The sequence below is a fragment of the Lathamus discolor genome, chromosome 4 (assembly GCF_037157495.1).
Source record: "Lathamus discolor isolate bLatDis1 chromosome 4, bLatDis1.hap1, whole genome shotgun sequence".
NCBI lineage: Eukaryota > Metazoa > Chordata > Aves > Psittaciformes > Psittacidae > Lathamus > Lathamus discolor.
The window spans coordinates 126,104,127-126,120,588 of NC_088887.1; the positions used below are offsets into that span (position 1 = coordinate 126,104,127).

A 16,462-nucleotide genomic window follows, 5' to 3' on the forward strand; every position below is an offset into this window, starting at 1 on the left:
GTTAAAAACTCCAAACAGGACATTCCTTGCTGCCTGCCTCAGCTCCTTACAGCGGGGGAAACTGAAGCTACAGCATCCCACATGCGTGGTCTCACCCTGCTCTTGCAGCCTACCCTTGAGGTGACCTTGGGTGTTCGTGGTGATGACGTGGCTGGAAAAGTCACCACTTTCCTTTCTCTTTAACTTTCGGATAGCTCCAAATGGTCCCAGTCACTGTGAGGCAGAAGGGAAGGAGGCAGGGAGGAGCGCGCAGCTCACCCAGCCAGCCTGGAAAGGGCTCCCTGTAGTCATGAGTCCTCTTGGTTCGCCATGACCCCAAACGAGAGCTCCTGTATCACTGCAGAAAGAGCATGGGACCCAGTGGCTGCGTGGGTCCTCACAGCTCAATGCCTGATGGATCATAGAATACATCCAACCTAAACGTCCCCTGTTTCAGTCTGAACCCATCACCCCTTGTCCCATCACTGCAGTCCCTGATGAAGAGTCCCTCTCCAGCATCCCTGTAGCCCCCTTCAGACACTGGAAGCTGCTCTGAGGTCTCCACGCAGCTTCTCTGCTCCAGGCTCAACAGCCCCAATGTTCTCAGCCTGGCTCCATACAGGAGCTGCTCCAGCCCCTGCTCATCCTCGTGGCCTCCTCTGGACCTGCTCCAACAGCTCCGTGTCCTCCGCATGCTGGGGACACCGGATGGCAAACTCCTGCCTGTCAGCAAGGACCCCTTCTCCTCTCCCCACATCCCAGCTCCTGTAGGGATACGGGATGCTGGGGTTGCAACCCGACCTCCCATCACCCATCCTGGATCTCCCCCAAGGCCGTGCAGATGTCATTCTTTCCACCCGAAAGCACCAGAGGAATTCCCCCCCTCTGCCTCCTGTTGGCCGGAGAGCCTGCGGATTCGGAACTTTTCTCTGGGAGCATTAAGCAGGGATTACAAACTGGGATCAAGGGAATCTCTCTGCCCTGTGCCTTGTGGGAAAGCTGAAGCTGTGGCCTCACTGAGCTCTCCTTCCTTGCCGGTGCATCACGGCATACCTGCGGGATACCACGGATGGAGAACTCCCCCCTTTCCAGAGCCATCACAGTGTGTTTCCCTGCTCCTTATTCTCCTCCATCACATCTGCGGAAGAGGCAAAGCGCTTTGCAGAGGGTTTCTGCATCCATAGGCTGGATTGTATCCCCCTTTAGGGGATACAAACCCACCCTGCGGCCTCCCAAAAAGCCATGGACCAGCATCCCCAGCTCTGGGAACAGCAGAGATGAGTTTGGCTCATTGCTGCTGCAGCCCAAACAGGCCAGGGCATGGATCCATGGGACATTCAGCCTTTCAGCTTCATTGCCATCCTTTGTGTGCTGCCTATTCAAAGCTGGTCCCTTCCTGCTCTAGCCAAATTGGGACCCGGACACGGCTGCAAGCCAGGATGGGGGAAAAGGGCTGCGATTCTGTCCGAATCACTGCCTGCAAAGACATCATCACCCTGTGAGGCCTTGAACTGAACAAGCAGCAAAGGAGGATGCTGCAAAGGGAAGATTAAAGCATCAACCCTGAACTTGCCCTCGAGCTGAGCAGAGAAGCAGAAACCACCCCAAGCCTTTGTATGTGGGTACCCAGACAACCAGGTGAGGTCTGACTGGCTCTGCATGGAGAACCCCTCATCCAGCACAGTGGATTTGCCTACAGGTGAAGCCATGGTGTTGGATTGCTATTGGGAACTCACCTGTGACTGGAGCCATGATGCTGGCTGGTTCCTGTGGCTCTTCACATGGCTCTGGGAGGTGATCTCAGACTGGTCCCTCCAGCTCACCTACACTGGTTCACCTTCACTGTCCATTCCTGCTCACTAGGTAAGAAGAAGATCATAGAATCATGGGATGGAACAGTTTGGGTTGAAGGGACCTCAAAGCTCATCCAGCTCCAACCCCTGCCACGGGCAGGGACCCCTTCCACTGGAGCAGCTTGCTCCAAGCCCCTGTGTCCAACCTGGCCTTGAGCACTGCCAGGGATGGGGCAGCCACAGCTTCTCTGGGCACCCTGTGCCAGCGCCTCAGCACCCTCACAGGGAAGAGCTTCTGCCTTATCTCCAACCTGACCTTCCCCTGTTTCAGTTTGAACCCATCACCCCTTGTCCTATCCCTACAGTCCCTGCTGACGAGTCCCTCCCCATTAATATCTCCTTCTGGAACTAATTAGTCTAATTCGCCTTTTAGATTGGATCCCATGTGCCTCCTGTGGATGCAACTGCATGAGAAAGGACTGGGTTAAAGTCCTTTAAACCAGGGATCTGGTTCAAAGTGAGCTCCTGAGAGCTTCATGCTCCTAAGTGTGGGATCTGGTGAGCAGCTTTAGTCCCCCGCCCCATTAAAGCTGAGAGGTACAAGAAGGGATTGAGTTTCTGTGCTCTACAAATTGCCTCCATTGCTACCACAGACCACGCTTGCTCCTGGAAAGCAGAAATCCTGCACCAGCGCTGATTCCTGGCAGCGTTAGGGATGCCACAGTGCCACTGAGCAAGCTGCTCCAGTGGAAGGGGTCCCTGCCCCTGGCAGGGGTTGGAGCTGGGTGAGCTTTGAGCTCCCTTCAACCCAAACTACTCTGGGATTCCATGGAAACAAGGGTCAGTGTCCTGGGTCACTGCAGCCTCCAGGAAAGGGTGAATGTGGAACGCTGCTGGAGTCTGCGTTTAAGGAGTTCTGTCCAAAGAGCCTGTTAGACTGCAGGGTTTGCAGTCTAACAGTAAATTGCTCCTTTAATATATAATCAAGTGAATGAGTAACCCTCTATGCTTTAAAGAAGAGAAGCCAACGAACCACAAGAGCACGTCCAGATGTTTCACAGCTGGGCACGGAGCTGGCGGTAGGACACCCAATACCGGTCAGATCTCCCTGTCCTCCACCCCAGCAGCTCCCCCACACCCGGCCCACGCGCTGGGACAAGGCTGCACATCCCAGTCTGGTTTGTCCAGGGATATCGGGTCATAGAATCAAGGAATGGTTTGGGTTGGAAGGGACCTTAAAGCTCCTCCAGCTCCAACCCCTGCCACGGGCAGGGACCCCTTCCACTGGCGCAGCTTGCTCCAAGCCCCATCCAACAACGTTTTGGGGGGATTTAAATCAAAGTACGTTATAACTCAGTAGATCTGCTCCCCCTGAACCCAAAAGCCCCCCCTCCCCGGGAGCAAAACCACGCTGGAAATAGCTCCCAACAAAAGAAATCCGACTCTTTCCCTATGCACGAGCGTGGCTTGGAGCTGGGCGGCTGGAGGGGAGGAGCTGCGCTGGAGCAGTGGATGTGTCTTTTGGCAGCCGGGCCCTCTCATTACAGGAGCAGTGGAGACGGAAGAAGGCAACTCCCAGCATCGCTCCCCCTTCCCGGTCCTCTTCCCGCATCCCATTGCTGTAGGATCTCCGACGTGGCACTGTGGGGGCAGGGAGCGCCTGCAAAGCCCTATTGCCCTTGGAAATCATTGGATAGCAACTAAAATCTCCCCCCACAATGCAGATCAGCCCCATTCCCAGCGCTTTTTCCCTGGAAAAAAGATCTTTACGGTCCAGATGAAGCTGTTTGCTGATGGGTTTGTGGGAATTCACTCATTCGCTGCATCTAAACCAGTGCCGATTCGCTGCGGCTGACCTGCGGCAACGCACTGAGGATGGAGTTCCCCGGAGGGGGTGAATGAGTAGTGTGGGGTGTTTGGTGATAGAAAGGAAGAAACGGGAATATACACTCAAAAATTAGGCCAAAAGCTGCAATATCCTAATGCTTAATCACAAAGAACTATTTGTACCCCACTCCACATTCCTGGTTTTGAGATGGAGCCATTGAAAGGACTGAAGCACAGAGCCCTGAGCCAAAGGGGTTTGGTGCTGGGAGGCATCGAAACACATGAAGAGTAAAAGCGTAAGAGTTTATCTTATTCACTAGGAAGAGAAAGGAATCTTACATGGGAAGTAGTTACAGGGAAGGGTTTGAAGGTGGAGCAAGGCAGAGCTTGGCAATGGAAACCAGCTGGCACTGGAATTTAAAGGAGCTTTTCTCATTCCTCAGCTCTGGTCCACGCTGCTGGTTCACAGCAGTGAGATGTCACCGGGTGTCGATTGCTCGCCATCAGCAAAGTCACTTTTATACTATGGCAATGCAGTAATAAAGCACCAAATGTGCTGTTAAAACCCTGAGGCCACGTTCTGATCATTTATGGAGATATAAAGATAGAAAAGTGCTGCAAACATACACAAAGTATGATGCTTAAGGTACTTTAACCTCTCCTTTGCACTGAATCACTCCCAGATGGAAGCAAAGCCCTAAACATCACAGTTCTGAGGCCATTAGGCACATTATCATTAAAGACTGTGGCATAAGGTGCCTGCCTGAATGCAGAATGCCCAGGGAAGATGCCAGCTGGAAACATTCCCCCTGTCCTGTCCCTACAGGCCCTTGTCCCAAGCCCCTCTCCAGCTTCCCTGCAGCCCCTTTAAGGCACTGGAGCTGCTCTCAGGTCTCCCCTTAAGGAGCCCTCGCAGCATCTCCATGGCCTCCTCTGGACTCGCTCCAACAGCTCCGGTCCCTCCTGTGTTCCTGCCCCAGAGCTGGATGCGGGGCTGTTGGGAATGGCTGGATGGGATAATCTTTCTGCCAGCCAGGATGAAACACCCCGTGAGCAGAACAAACCTCCCGTTATCTGCTCCCGCTGTTATCAAGGTCTCAGTGCTGCGAACTGTGCTGTGAGTGAAACCAGCGTAGGAACACACACAGCAGCGCACACTCTGGGCTGCTGTTTGGGTGCTGGGGAGCCGGTTTCTTGCAGCTGGTGGAAAACTCTGGTTAAAGACCTCTCCTTGTTTGAGTCTCTGCTCACCTGGCATCGTCTGAATGGTTTAGACAAGAGGAAAATGTCCCTTTTTGATGCCATCTTCTAGATGCATCTTCTTGGGCAAAGAAGAGATTCAGAGCAGCCCTGCAGAGAAGGACTTGGGGGTGCTGGTTGATGAGAAAATGAACATGAGCCGGCTGCAGTGTGCGCTCGCAGCCCAGAAACCAACCGTATCCTGGGCTGCATCAAAAGGAGCGTGACCAGCAGGGCGAAGGAGGTGATCCTGCCCCTCTGCTCTGCTCTGGTGAGACCTCACCTGGAGCATTGTGTGCAGTTCTGGGGTCCTCAACATAAAAAGGACATGGAACTGCTGGAACAAGTCCAGAGGAGGCCACGAGGATGAGCAGGGGCTGGAGCACCTCCTGTATGAAGACAGGCTGAGGAAGCTGGGGCTGTTCAGCCTGGAGAAGAGAAGCTGCGTGGAGACCTCAGAGCAGCTTCCAGTGTCTGAAGGGGGCCTATAGGGATGCTGGGGAGGGACTCTTCATCAGGGACTGCAGTGACAGGACAAGGGGTAACGGGTTCAAACTGAAACAGGGGAAGTTTAGATTGGATATAAGGAGGAAATTCTTTCCTGTGAGGGTGCTGAGGCACTGGAATGGGTTGCCCAGGGAGGTTGTGAGTGCTCCATCCCTGGCAGTGTTCAAGGCCAGGTTGGACAGAGCCTTGTGTGGGATGGTTTAGTGTGAGGTGTCCCTGCCCATGGCAGAGGGGTTGGAACTGGATGATCTTGAGGTCCTTTCCAACCCAAACCATTCTGTGATTCTATGATTCTATGACTGGAGTTGTGAGAAAGAATGGGGAGTGGAAAGATGAGATGATCCTGAGGCAAGGTGCTTGCAAGATGAGAACCCAGGTTTGAGGACAGAATATCCCAAGCCAGAAGACACGATCGGATGCTGGTTTCTATATAGCAACAAGAGGTAGTAACCTGCTGGTACCTGTCTTCCAAGGGAAGTGGAGAAACTTGGGAGAGCCAAAGTATGAGGAGGGGGGAATGAGATTACATGGGGAATAGAAGCAAGGGAAGACATAAACATCAGGCAAACACAATGCTGCAGCATCCTGTTAACATAACCATCGATGAGGATGGTGCTTATCTAATGGGCAGTATCTAGATTATCTCTGTATCCCAGACTGCCATTAAAAATATCCCATGCTGGCTTAAAATGTGCCTGGGTTAAATGCAAGTGGCGCTCAGGACCTGTGACTCAGCACAGAAACTCTCTATGGCACATACTTTGCTGTAAGCGCTCAGCCAGGCAGTCTGCCACTGGGCAGCATGAGCATTTAACTCCTTCAGCATCACTTGGGGCTGGATTTGCTGCCCTAATGCCTTTCTAAACTGCCTCATTTGCCAGACAGGAGGACTGTGCCACTGTGTTACGATACAGTGAAGAACAGACCATAAGTGACCTGCTCATCTCATGCCTAAAGTGCAGGGGAACTATGGAACATGTGGTGGGGAAGACATTCATTGACCCATCACAGCACAGCTGATGGGGAAAAGGAGAAGTGGGTGTTAATGCACATGGAGAGACGGATGGAAAACCAGCCTCTGGGGACACAGTAATATGAGGAAGATCCCCAGCTGCTGGTAACTTGGATATCAGAGTACAGCAAAGCATCTGGGCAACCTGAGCCAGCTGAAGATGGCCCTGCTCATTGCAAGGGGTTGGACTAGATGAGCTCTGAAGGTACCTTCTAACCCAAACCATTCTGGTTCTATGACTGCAGGTCCTCTTGGGTATCACCAAATCAGGGAGCATCTGAGAGATGGGAAGATGCGGTTTGAATCAGGTGAAGATGTTAAACACTTGCTGACTGACTGCTCTGGCATAGATCACACCCCTCATGTGCCACCAACCAGGCAGCTTCAGGAGGTGCTGGGAGCAGAGGGATGGCCACAGAAACATAGAATCCCAGACTGGTTTGGGTTGAAGGGACTTTAAAGCTCATCCAGCTCCAACCCCTGCCACGGGCAGGGACCCCTTCCACTGGAGCAGCTTGCTCCAAGCCCCTGTGTCCAACTTGGCCTTGAGCACTGCCAGGGATGGGGCAGCCACAGCTTCTCTGGGCACCCTGTGCCAGCGCCTCAGCACCCTCACAGGGAAGAGCTTCTGCCTAAGAGCTCAGCTCAGTCTCCCCTCGGGCAGGTTCAAGCCATTCCCCTTGGCCTGGCCCTACAGGCCCTTGTCCCAAGCCCCTCTCCAGGTTCCCTGCAGCCCCTTTAGGCACTGGAGCTGCTCTCAGGTCTCCCCTTCAGGAGCCTTCTCTTGTCCAGGCTGCCCCAGCCCAGCTCTCTCAGCCTGGCTCCAGAGCAGAGCCGCTCCAGCGCTCGGATACAACAATAAGCCGATGCTAACAGGGGCCACAGCCCCGAACCCACGCCCAACCACGGCTTTATCTCGGGAACGCCGCTCCCGTCCAGCGCCGGGCAGGCGGGCGGAAGGACCGCGCATCCCGCAGCCCCCCCTCCTCGCCGCGGCTGCCCGCCATTGGCTCTTGGCCTGGGTCCTCTATGCGATCCTCCCCTTCCTCCCGGAGCGCTTTTGAAGAGGCTTTTCCCAACTTTCCAGAAGTTTCTTCCCGACCCCTTATAAACCCCCGTCCGCGGGCCCGCGAGGTGCACAGGGAGCCGCGCGGGGCAGCGCCGCAGCCCGCAGGTAAGAGATGGGGGTACCCTAGGGTAGGACCGGTGCCAGGCAGGGATGTGGCCAAGCAGTGATTGCAGCGGGCTGGGGTCACTGCGGGGTCCTGCCTGCGCCCATAGGGCAGGGGAGTTGTGTGTATGGGGGGGGGGGGTGATTGCATAGGGGTGCATCGGGGATAGGTTGCGTTGGAGTGGGGGGGTAGGGGACAGGCTGCCCCACGAACTGGGTGTGTGTAGTGAAAAGGCATTAAAAGACCCCCCCCCCATCACCATCTTTACGTTGTTGGAGAGGGTTGCAGAGGCTGCACCCTGAAGAAGCTTTTGAAAGGTGAAGAAGGGGATGAAGGAAGCGCTGGTTTGGTCCAAGGGGTCCCAGAGCATTCCTGGTTGGAGGACGGCTCCGGCTCCAGTTACAGCTCAGCCTGGGAGCCTCCGGGACCCTGGGCACCAGCCCAGCGCATGATGAGAGCTCACTGCAGCCTCCCTGCAAGCCCAGTGCTGGCCTTTGCCTGCCTTAAAGTGTCACATCCCTCTGCGGACACGGGAACGGCCTTTTGCTCTCTTGCATGCATTCCTCCATCCTGGTCATGGGGGAAACACAGCCCTCACGGGGGTTTGTGCCTCTGGGTGGCTGTCATGGGTGATGCCCCCTCCAAATCCCACCAGCAGAGCAAGTCTTCACATCCCAAGGAGGGCTATGGAATGCCACGTTGGCACGGGGCGTCCCATGCGTGGGCTTTGCTGCACGCACTCAAGAGAGGATGTCATTGGCTGTGCATTTCCCCCACATTCCCTCTATTTCCAGCCTGGGTAGTGGATCCACTGCTAATCCCAGCCATAATCCAAGGATGGGGAGCATTTCTCTTGGTGCCACTGGACTGTATCACCCATTTCTGGCTGGTCTCTGGAGTAATGAACCCTTCTTAAGCTGAAGATGAAAGCGGTGTGGGCCACCCTTTCCTTATGGGAACTACTCCATGTATCTGTTCTCTTTCAGAATGAAAAAGGCAAACGTTGGCTTCAGTAGGAAACAGTTCCAAGGTATCCTTAGAAAGAAAAAGGGCCAAATTAAAACCTTTAAGTGCTTATTCGCCACCTTAAAAGTGCAGTTTTGAGCCTGTTGCACAAATCTCTGCTCTTCAGTAGCCAGGATGGCTCTTCCCTTCAATCGAAGGCTCGCTCCTGAAAGGAGTTTAGGATATAAATCGCTGAGGATACATAATCCCTGCTCTGGCAGAGGGTCCCTGCTGCAACTGCGCACTCGCTTTCCTTCAGGCTACGTGCGTGTTTCCTTCCATATGTAATCCCAGCGGGTCCTTCGCTTCCTCTGTTGCCTTTAACCCTGAAGCTGCTCCGTGACAGCCCGTTCTTGTCCCTGCATGCAAAAAGCAGCCTGGAGCGGGGTGGGAGGAGAGGAGCAAGGAGGGAGAGCTCACCATAGCCTTGGGTATGAGGCAGCCAGTGGGAGGAGAAGGTCACGCAAAGGCTCGCTTTGGGAATGAAGGGGGAATTTAAGCCTTTAGGAGCTGCTGTGGGGCAGGTTTGCTGGGAGCAGTGTGAAGGCAGGAGGGAGGGAAGGGCTGGGGACAGGTTCTAGCCTTGGAGGTAAGCAGTGTGAGCTCCAGAGAGCTTCCAGACACGGCGTTTAGGACTGGAGAACATCGAAGCTCCCATTGGAGCAAGTCCAGAGGAGGCCAAGAGGATGAGCAGGGGCTGGAGCAGCTCCCGTATGGAGCCAGGCTGAGAACACTGGGGCTGTTGAGCCTGGAGCAGAGAAGCTGTGTGGAGACCTCAGAGCAGCTTCCAGTGTCTGAAGGGGGCTACAAGGATGCTGGGGAGGGGCTCTTCATCAGGGACTGCAGTGACAGGACAAGGGGTGATGGGTTCAGACTGAAACAGGGCTAGTTTGGGCTGGATTTAAGGCACTAGAACTGGCTCCCAAGGATGTTGTGGCTGCCCCATCCCTGGCAGTGCTCAAGGCCAGGTTGGCCACAGGGGCTTGGAGCAAGCTGCTCCAGTGGAAGGGGTCCCTGCCTGTGGCAGGGGTTGGAGCTGGATGGGCTTTAAGGTCCCTTCCAACACAAATGGTTCTATGATTCTATGAAGCTGGTAGCTCTGAGCCCTCACAGGGATGGAGCACGTATGTTGTGGTAAGACGCATCTACCTAATGCCTGAACGTATTGAGATGGGGCTCTGCGGGGGGAAAGGAAGGGTCCACCACATTCAGCTCCAGTGCCTCCCTTGCGGCTGTACAGGCAAAACTTCAGTGGGACAGAGCTGACCATACAGCGTTGGAACTTCTCAAGGCCCCCCCCTCTGCCTTAGCTTGGTGGAAGCTCATGTACTCCATCTAGTGTCTAGAAAGCTGAGTACTTTCGGTACCAAGCTCAGGTCCCCAAAGAGGACAATCCCTGCTGCACACTGCCCACAGTAGCCCCTGGACTGGTGGGCCGCACTGTGCTGTGTGGTCCTGGGCTGCAGAAACATCCCAATTCTAGCTTCTGACCAGGACAAAGGTTTGACTTGCGACTGTTGGGACAATTCCAGAGTGGTTTGGGTTGAAGGGAGCTTAAAGCCCATCCAGCTCCAACCCCTGCCATGGGCAGGGACCCCTTCCACTGGAGCAGCTTGCTCCAAGCCCCTGTGTCCAACCTGGCCTTGAGCACTGCCAGGGATGGGGCAGCCACAGCTTCTCTGGGCACCCTGTGCCAGCGCCTCAGCACCCTCACAGGGAAGAGCTTCTGCCTAAGAGCTCAGCTCAGTCTCCCCTCGGGCAGGTTAAAGCCATTCCCCTTGGCCTATCAAGACCATATCAGACCTGTTCCTTCCATTCCCTTGCCCCTCTTTAAATCCTGTACTGCCCATGAACATATAGTAATAGAGTCAAATAGCTTAAAAATGAAGCTTTCATTCAAAATGCATGGGCTGTGCATGCCAGAGCACAGCCTGCACTCTTTTAGGTTAACTGTTGCTATGGGGAAAGCCCAGTGTGGACTTGGGATGGTTGCCCAGGGGGGTTGTGGAGTCTCCTACACTGGAGATATTCAAGGCCCGCCTGGACAAGTTCCTGTGTGATGTACTGTAGGTTACCCTGCTCTTGCAGGGGGGTTGGACTAGATGATCTTTTTAGGTCCCTTCCAACCCTTGGGATTCTGTGATTCTGTGATTCTGTGATTCTGTGAAGCATTGATGTGGATGCTCTGGCTATCACTGTGGATTGCACTGGAAGAGCCTCTGAATGCTCAGGAAGGGCTTGAATTGTGTTGACAATGAGCTCTTCTTGCCCGGCAGGTCTTCAGAGGCATCGGGTGCTGCTGAAGCCATGTGGATTATCCTGGTCCTTGCTCTCTGCGGCCTCGCTGCCGCCGTGCCCTCGGAGGACAGGAAGCTGAGCGACAAGGCAACAACACTGGCTGACCGCAGCACAACGCTGGCCTTCAACCTCTACCATGCCATGGCGAAGGACAAGAACATGGAGAACATCCTCCTGTCCCCCGTGGTCGTGGCCTCTTCCCTTGGCCTCGTGTCCCTTGGGGGCAAGGCCACAACTGCATCGCAAGCCAAGGCGGTGCTCAGTGCAGACAAGCTGAACGATGACTATGTCCACAGTGGGTTATCCGAGCTCCTGAATGAGGTGAGCAACAGCACGGCCCGGAATGTCACCTGGAAGATCGGGAACCGCTTGTATGGCCCGGCCTCCATCACCTTTGCTGATGACTTTGTGAAGAACAGCAAGAAACACTACAACTACGAGCACTCCAAGATCAACTTCCGAGACAAGAGGAGCGCCCTGAAATCCATTAACGAATGGGCAGCCCAGACCACGGATGGGAAGCTCCCAGAGGTCACAAAGGATGTGGAGAAAACTGACGGAGCCCTCATTGTCAATGCCATGTTCTTCAAGCGTAAGTTCTGCCTTCTGTTCCTGATATAAGACACCCAGAACCTAAGGCAATAGAGAGCAGCCCAAGGAAACAGGTCCTATGTCCACTGGAGGCATGTTCTCTTTCAGAGCAAGTAGATAGGAACTGTGCATGCAACGACCACCCATTCCCTGTTCTTACACGCTGAATTTCTCCCTCCTGTAGCTCACTGGGATGAGAAGTTCCATCATAAGATGGTGGACAACCGTGGCTTCATGGTGTCCCGTTCCTACACTGTTGGGGTCCCCATGATGCACCGTACAGGTGAGTTGCAAACCTCCATCCCTGTGTCAGGACCAACAGGAGTTAAGGTTTCTGCTCCGTTACTTGGTTTTCCACCAGCTGCTTCCAGTGTTGTTTTCCTCATGGGTAGTAAGTGTGAGAGGACAAGGCTGGGTGTGCTTGTTCTGCTGACCCAGTGTCTCTGTGGGCAGGGATAATCCATGTTTACTATTGGGTGCTTGGCTGTTAGGAGTAAATCCCAGCTCACCACACCAATGAGCTGCAGTTTGGAGCTGCTGCCAACTCAAATAACACTGGACCGGTTCCCAAAACAGTGCTCAGACTCGCTTCCCTATGGGTCCAGGGTTAATTCACACCAAGGTTGTGGGGAGCTTTGCTTCTGCTCCACATCTCACCATTTCCTGCTTCTGATTTCAAGGTCTCTACAATTACTACGATGATGAGACAGAGAAGCTGCAGGTGGTGGAGATGCCACTTGCTCACAAGCTCTCCAGTATGATCTTCATCATGCCAAACCATGTGGAGCCTCTGGAGAGGGTTGAGAAGCTGCTGAACAGGGAGCAGCTGAAGACTTGGGCTGGCAAGATGAAGAAGAGATCAGTGGCCATCTCACTGCCTAAAGTCGTCCTGGAAGTCAGCCACGACCTTCAGGTAAAGGAGGTCTTTAAAGAAAATAGTTGGGACTTAAGAGTTCTTTGGGTTGGGAGACAAGATAACGGGATGATGGGCTCTGTATGCCTGTCATCCAGGGGCTGGGGTAACCACGGCTAGAATGGATTGCACTGTGTCATCTATAGGGATGCTGGGGAGGGACTCTTTGTCAGGGACTGCAGTGACAGGACAAGGGGTAACGGGTTCAAACTGAAACAGGGGAAGTTTAGATTGGATCTAAGAAGGAAATTCTTTCCTGTGAGGGTGCTGAGGCGCTGGAATGGGTTGCCCAAGGAAGTTGTGAATGCTCCATCCCTGGCAGTGTTCAAGGCCAGGTTGGATGAAGCCTTGGGTGGGATGGTTTAGTGTGAGGTGTCCCTGCCCATGGCAGGGGGGTTGGAACTGGATGATCTTGAGGTCCTTTCCAACCCAAACTATTCTATGATTCTATGATCTCTGACCTCTCTTCTCCTAGAAACACCTGGCTGATCTGGGTCTGACAGAAGCCATTGACAAAACTAAGGCTGACTTGTCAAAGATCTCTGGCAAGAAAGACCTTTACCTCTCCAATGTCTTCCACGCTGCTGCTCTGGAATGGGACACGGAAGGGAACCCCTATGATGCTGACATCTATGGCCGAGAGGAGATAAGGAACCCCAAGCTCTTCTATGCTGACCACCCCTTCATCTTCATGATCAAGGACAGTAAAACCAACTCCATCCTCTTTATTGGCAGGCTTGTGAGGCCCAAAGGAGACAAGATGCGTGATGAGTTGTAGTTGGGTTGGGTTGGTTTTATCCCCAAGAGCTTTGGTTTGTGTGTTTTTTAGTGGGGGGATTTCAAAAAAGGGGAAACACTATTTTGTATCCTTCTCGAACTATGGGTGCTATTCAGACCAGGGTGCATTGTGATGAGAAACCAGCATACACTTTACTTCACCCCAAAATACCTACTGCACAAACCCACCTCCAGAGAGGAGCCTGGCACAAGAGGGTCACCAGGAGTGGAAAGGAAACTGGCATGCACCATCCCAGCCGTGATGTTGAGGCTGATGCCTACCTCCTCCTTGCATTAGTTAAGCCTCCTGCTAAGTACCTTCCTGCTACCACCAGCTCTACAAAGGCACAAGCCCTTCACACTTCCATCTCAAATGCTTCTGCACATTGAGCTCTGCTGCTTGCTTTTCTCCTTTGCTATGTGGCACCACACCGGAGCTGCTCAAGTTGCTCTGCAGTTGTTCCTTGCTTCTCTCTTCTATCCTCAGTGGTATATAACAAAGCACAAAGGGGCAATTCTAAGGTCCAGCCTCTTCTATGGTCCTGAGAGCTGAGCAGGACTGTGACAGCATGTGAGAATGGAGACTGCATAGAGTTGTGCCTTTCTGTCCTGCCTAACCCTGCTCTGGATGACTTCAGCTGCAGTAAGCTATCAGCTCCACAGCTAGAACACTCACTGCAAAGCCAAGCACAGCTTTGCTCAACACTTCACAGAGAAGTAAGCAGCTTTGGTGTCTGCTAATACCCCTAAGACCAAAGCTAGGTCCCTTCAGCACTCTGCATGACAGAAATGGCTCTGCTGCACTCCCCTGGGGATCAGCAGGGGGGCTCTTGGGCCAGCATCTGGAATTGAACATCCTGTACCGTGCAAACAGAGGAACTCCACTCCTCTTGGTGCTTCTGCATCAGCAGATGAGGCTGGGAAGGAGTTAACCACTGCGAAGGTTGTTCCAGTTACAAGCAGGGTTGGTGGCTGTCAGCTCCTGTTGCAGGCCAAGGGACTGGAGGAGGTTCACTTCTACTTTCTTCTTTAAATAGAGAGCTTTAGAGCTGCCATTGCCTGGCCCTTTTCCGAAGCTCCTCCTCTGCATGATGCTTTAGCTCCCTGTTGGCTGTCCTGGGTAACAGCATGCTGAAAACCAAATGTATTTATAGTTATTTATGTCTGATAAAGAGCATGTTTCACAGCCTGCTCCAGTCTAGACTTGGAGGTTATTCCTGTCTTCTTAAGGGATAGCAGGTTAATACTTAAGGAAGTAACTGATACAATCCCATGAGCATTGAAGTCATTACGCACTGAGAGACACTGCAAACAAGTCATGACAAGATGACTGGGAGAAATCCATCACAATCCAAGTGCCAGTTAACTCAAACCCAGCAAGGAGCACAACTGCATTGCTTTTCTCTCCCTTTTATTTCCCTGCCAATGTGCTTGCTGTCAGGTTCCTACACAGAAGCACAACACTGCACTTTCTCAGACCATAAACAGGACTATTTCCACTTATTTATTAAGTTAAAACCATCAACTCTCGTATTAGGTGCTTCCTACAAGCAAAAATTCAGCAGCTCATGCCCCCAAGTTGGACCTGGCCATGCATGCTCCAGGTTTGCAAGCTTACACAAGCTTATCGTCTGCCTTAATTGCTATCGAAGCCAGCCAGAATGGGAGGTTCTTGTCCTTAAGCCCCTTCTCAGCTCATATTCCCAAGTGCTTTTTTGGGAGGTAGGAAGTAATCCACAAGGATATACCCAAATGCACAGCAAGCCTAAAGCCCAGGGTGTACGGTAGATGCTACCTGGTGAGAAGCAGCGCACTGAAACCCACATGCTGGAGGATTGGGGTGGGGGGTAAAGGGGTGGGAAAGGCAGGAACACACTGTGGGATGTGAATAATGTGCATCATGTGGATGCAGGCGTCTGATGGCTTTTGTTGTCTCTTCTTGTACCACACAGTGACAGTCGTCTAATTTTGCAATAAAACTTTTTCAATGAAGCCCTGGCAGCCTTGGTCACTTGAAGGGTTTGGATGGAGACAGAATACTCCTAAAAAAGGCTTGGAGAGGCTCTTTGCCATCTTTAAATCCAATTCACTTGCCTTAATCTAGTGATTAAGGACAAAAATACACTTAATGCACATGTCCATCAAGGGAAATGGATAGTATTAGGTCAGGTTTTCTTATAATCCCAGACTGGTGTGGGTTGGAAGGGATCTTAGAGCTCATCCAGCTCCAACCCCGGCCACAGGCAGGGACCCCTTCCACTGGAGCAGCTTGCTCCAAGCCCCTGTGTCCAACCTGGCCTTGAGCACTGCCAGGGATGGGGCAGCCGCAGCTTCTCTGGGCACCCTGTGCCAGCGCCTCAGCACCCTCACAGGGAAGAGCTTCTGCCTAAGAGCTCAGCTCAGTCTCCCCTCGGGCAGGTTCAAGCCATTCCCCTTGGCCTGGCCCTACAGGCCCTTGTCCCAAGCCCCTCTCCAGCTTTCCTGCAGCCCCTTTAGGCACTGGAGCTGCTCTCAGGTCTCCCCTTCAGGAGCCTTCTCTTGTCCAGGCTGCCCCAGCCCAGCTCTCTCAGCCTGGCTCCAGAGCAGAGCTGCTCCAGCCCTCACAGCAGCTCTGTGGCCTCTGGACTCACTCCCAACAGCTCCACATCCCTCTTGCATTGTTGCCCCAAAGCTGGACACAGTACTCCAGAGGGAAATCTCACCAGAGCAATAAATCCTTGATGTTGTCCTCAACTTCTCACACGACTGATCGAGCAAGAAGTACACAACCCTAACTCTTAAGCTCACTACTTGCACATCTCTTGATCTTACTCACAAGCAACTGAACATCTTGATGCTACCAGTGATCAGCACCATGAGACTAAGTTGGAGTCTCACACTCTCCAGGAGAGAGCCCTCACTGGAGGCCTGCAGGAGAAACCTCTAGCTGATCATCATCTCACATATTGGGATGTATTAGAATTTAGACACAATATGCAAATCCTTGCACTCTTCTATTGCTTCCAGCTTTCACACATTTCCTGCTCCTATAATGTGACGAAACTGGTCTGTCATCTTGCCTTTTGGAATTGCTTTCCAAATCCAAGTTCCTGTTTAAAAAGTCAAAATTTGATGTTGGCATTGCTTACTCTAACACTTCTAAAAAGCTTTCCATGGAAAGACGTACACAGAAACCTGGAATCACTTTCTCTTACACCCTGAGGAAGCACAACTCTTTGACAGGAGACCTGCCAGAGAAGCTGGGAATAGGCAGGCTGAGGCTCGCATATCCACACTCGCTGCCAGACAGCATTTCCCGACACTGTCGCTTTGGAATTCCAGTTGCCTGAAGAGAAGCCTTCCCAAAATG

General features: G+C 53.0%; 1 protein-coding gene across 1 annotated transcript; it reads left to right on the forward strand.

Annotated features, from left to right (window-relative positions):
• Positions 1 to 7,386: 7,386 nt before the first annotated feature.
• Positions 7,387 to 15,105, forward strand: SERPINH1 (serpin family H member 1). Its single transcript, XM_065678918.1, has 5 exons — positions 7,387 to 7,531; positions 10,811 to 11,424; positions 11,608 to 11,706; positions 12,104 to 12,336; positions 12,812 to 15,105. The coding sequence occupies exons 2-5, from the start codon at positions 10,842 to 10,844 to the stop codon at positions 13,112 to 13,114; spliced, it is 1,218 nt and encodes a 405-aa protein (XP_065534990.1). The 5' UTR covers positions 7,387 to 7,531; positions 10,811 to 10,841; the 3' UTR covers positions 13,115 to 15,105.
• Positions 15,106 to 16,462: the final 1,357 nt, after the last annotated feature.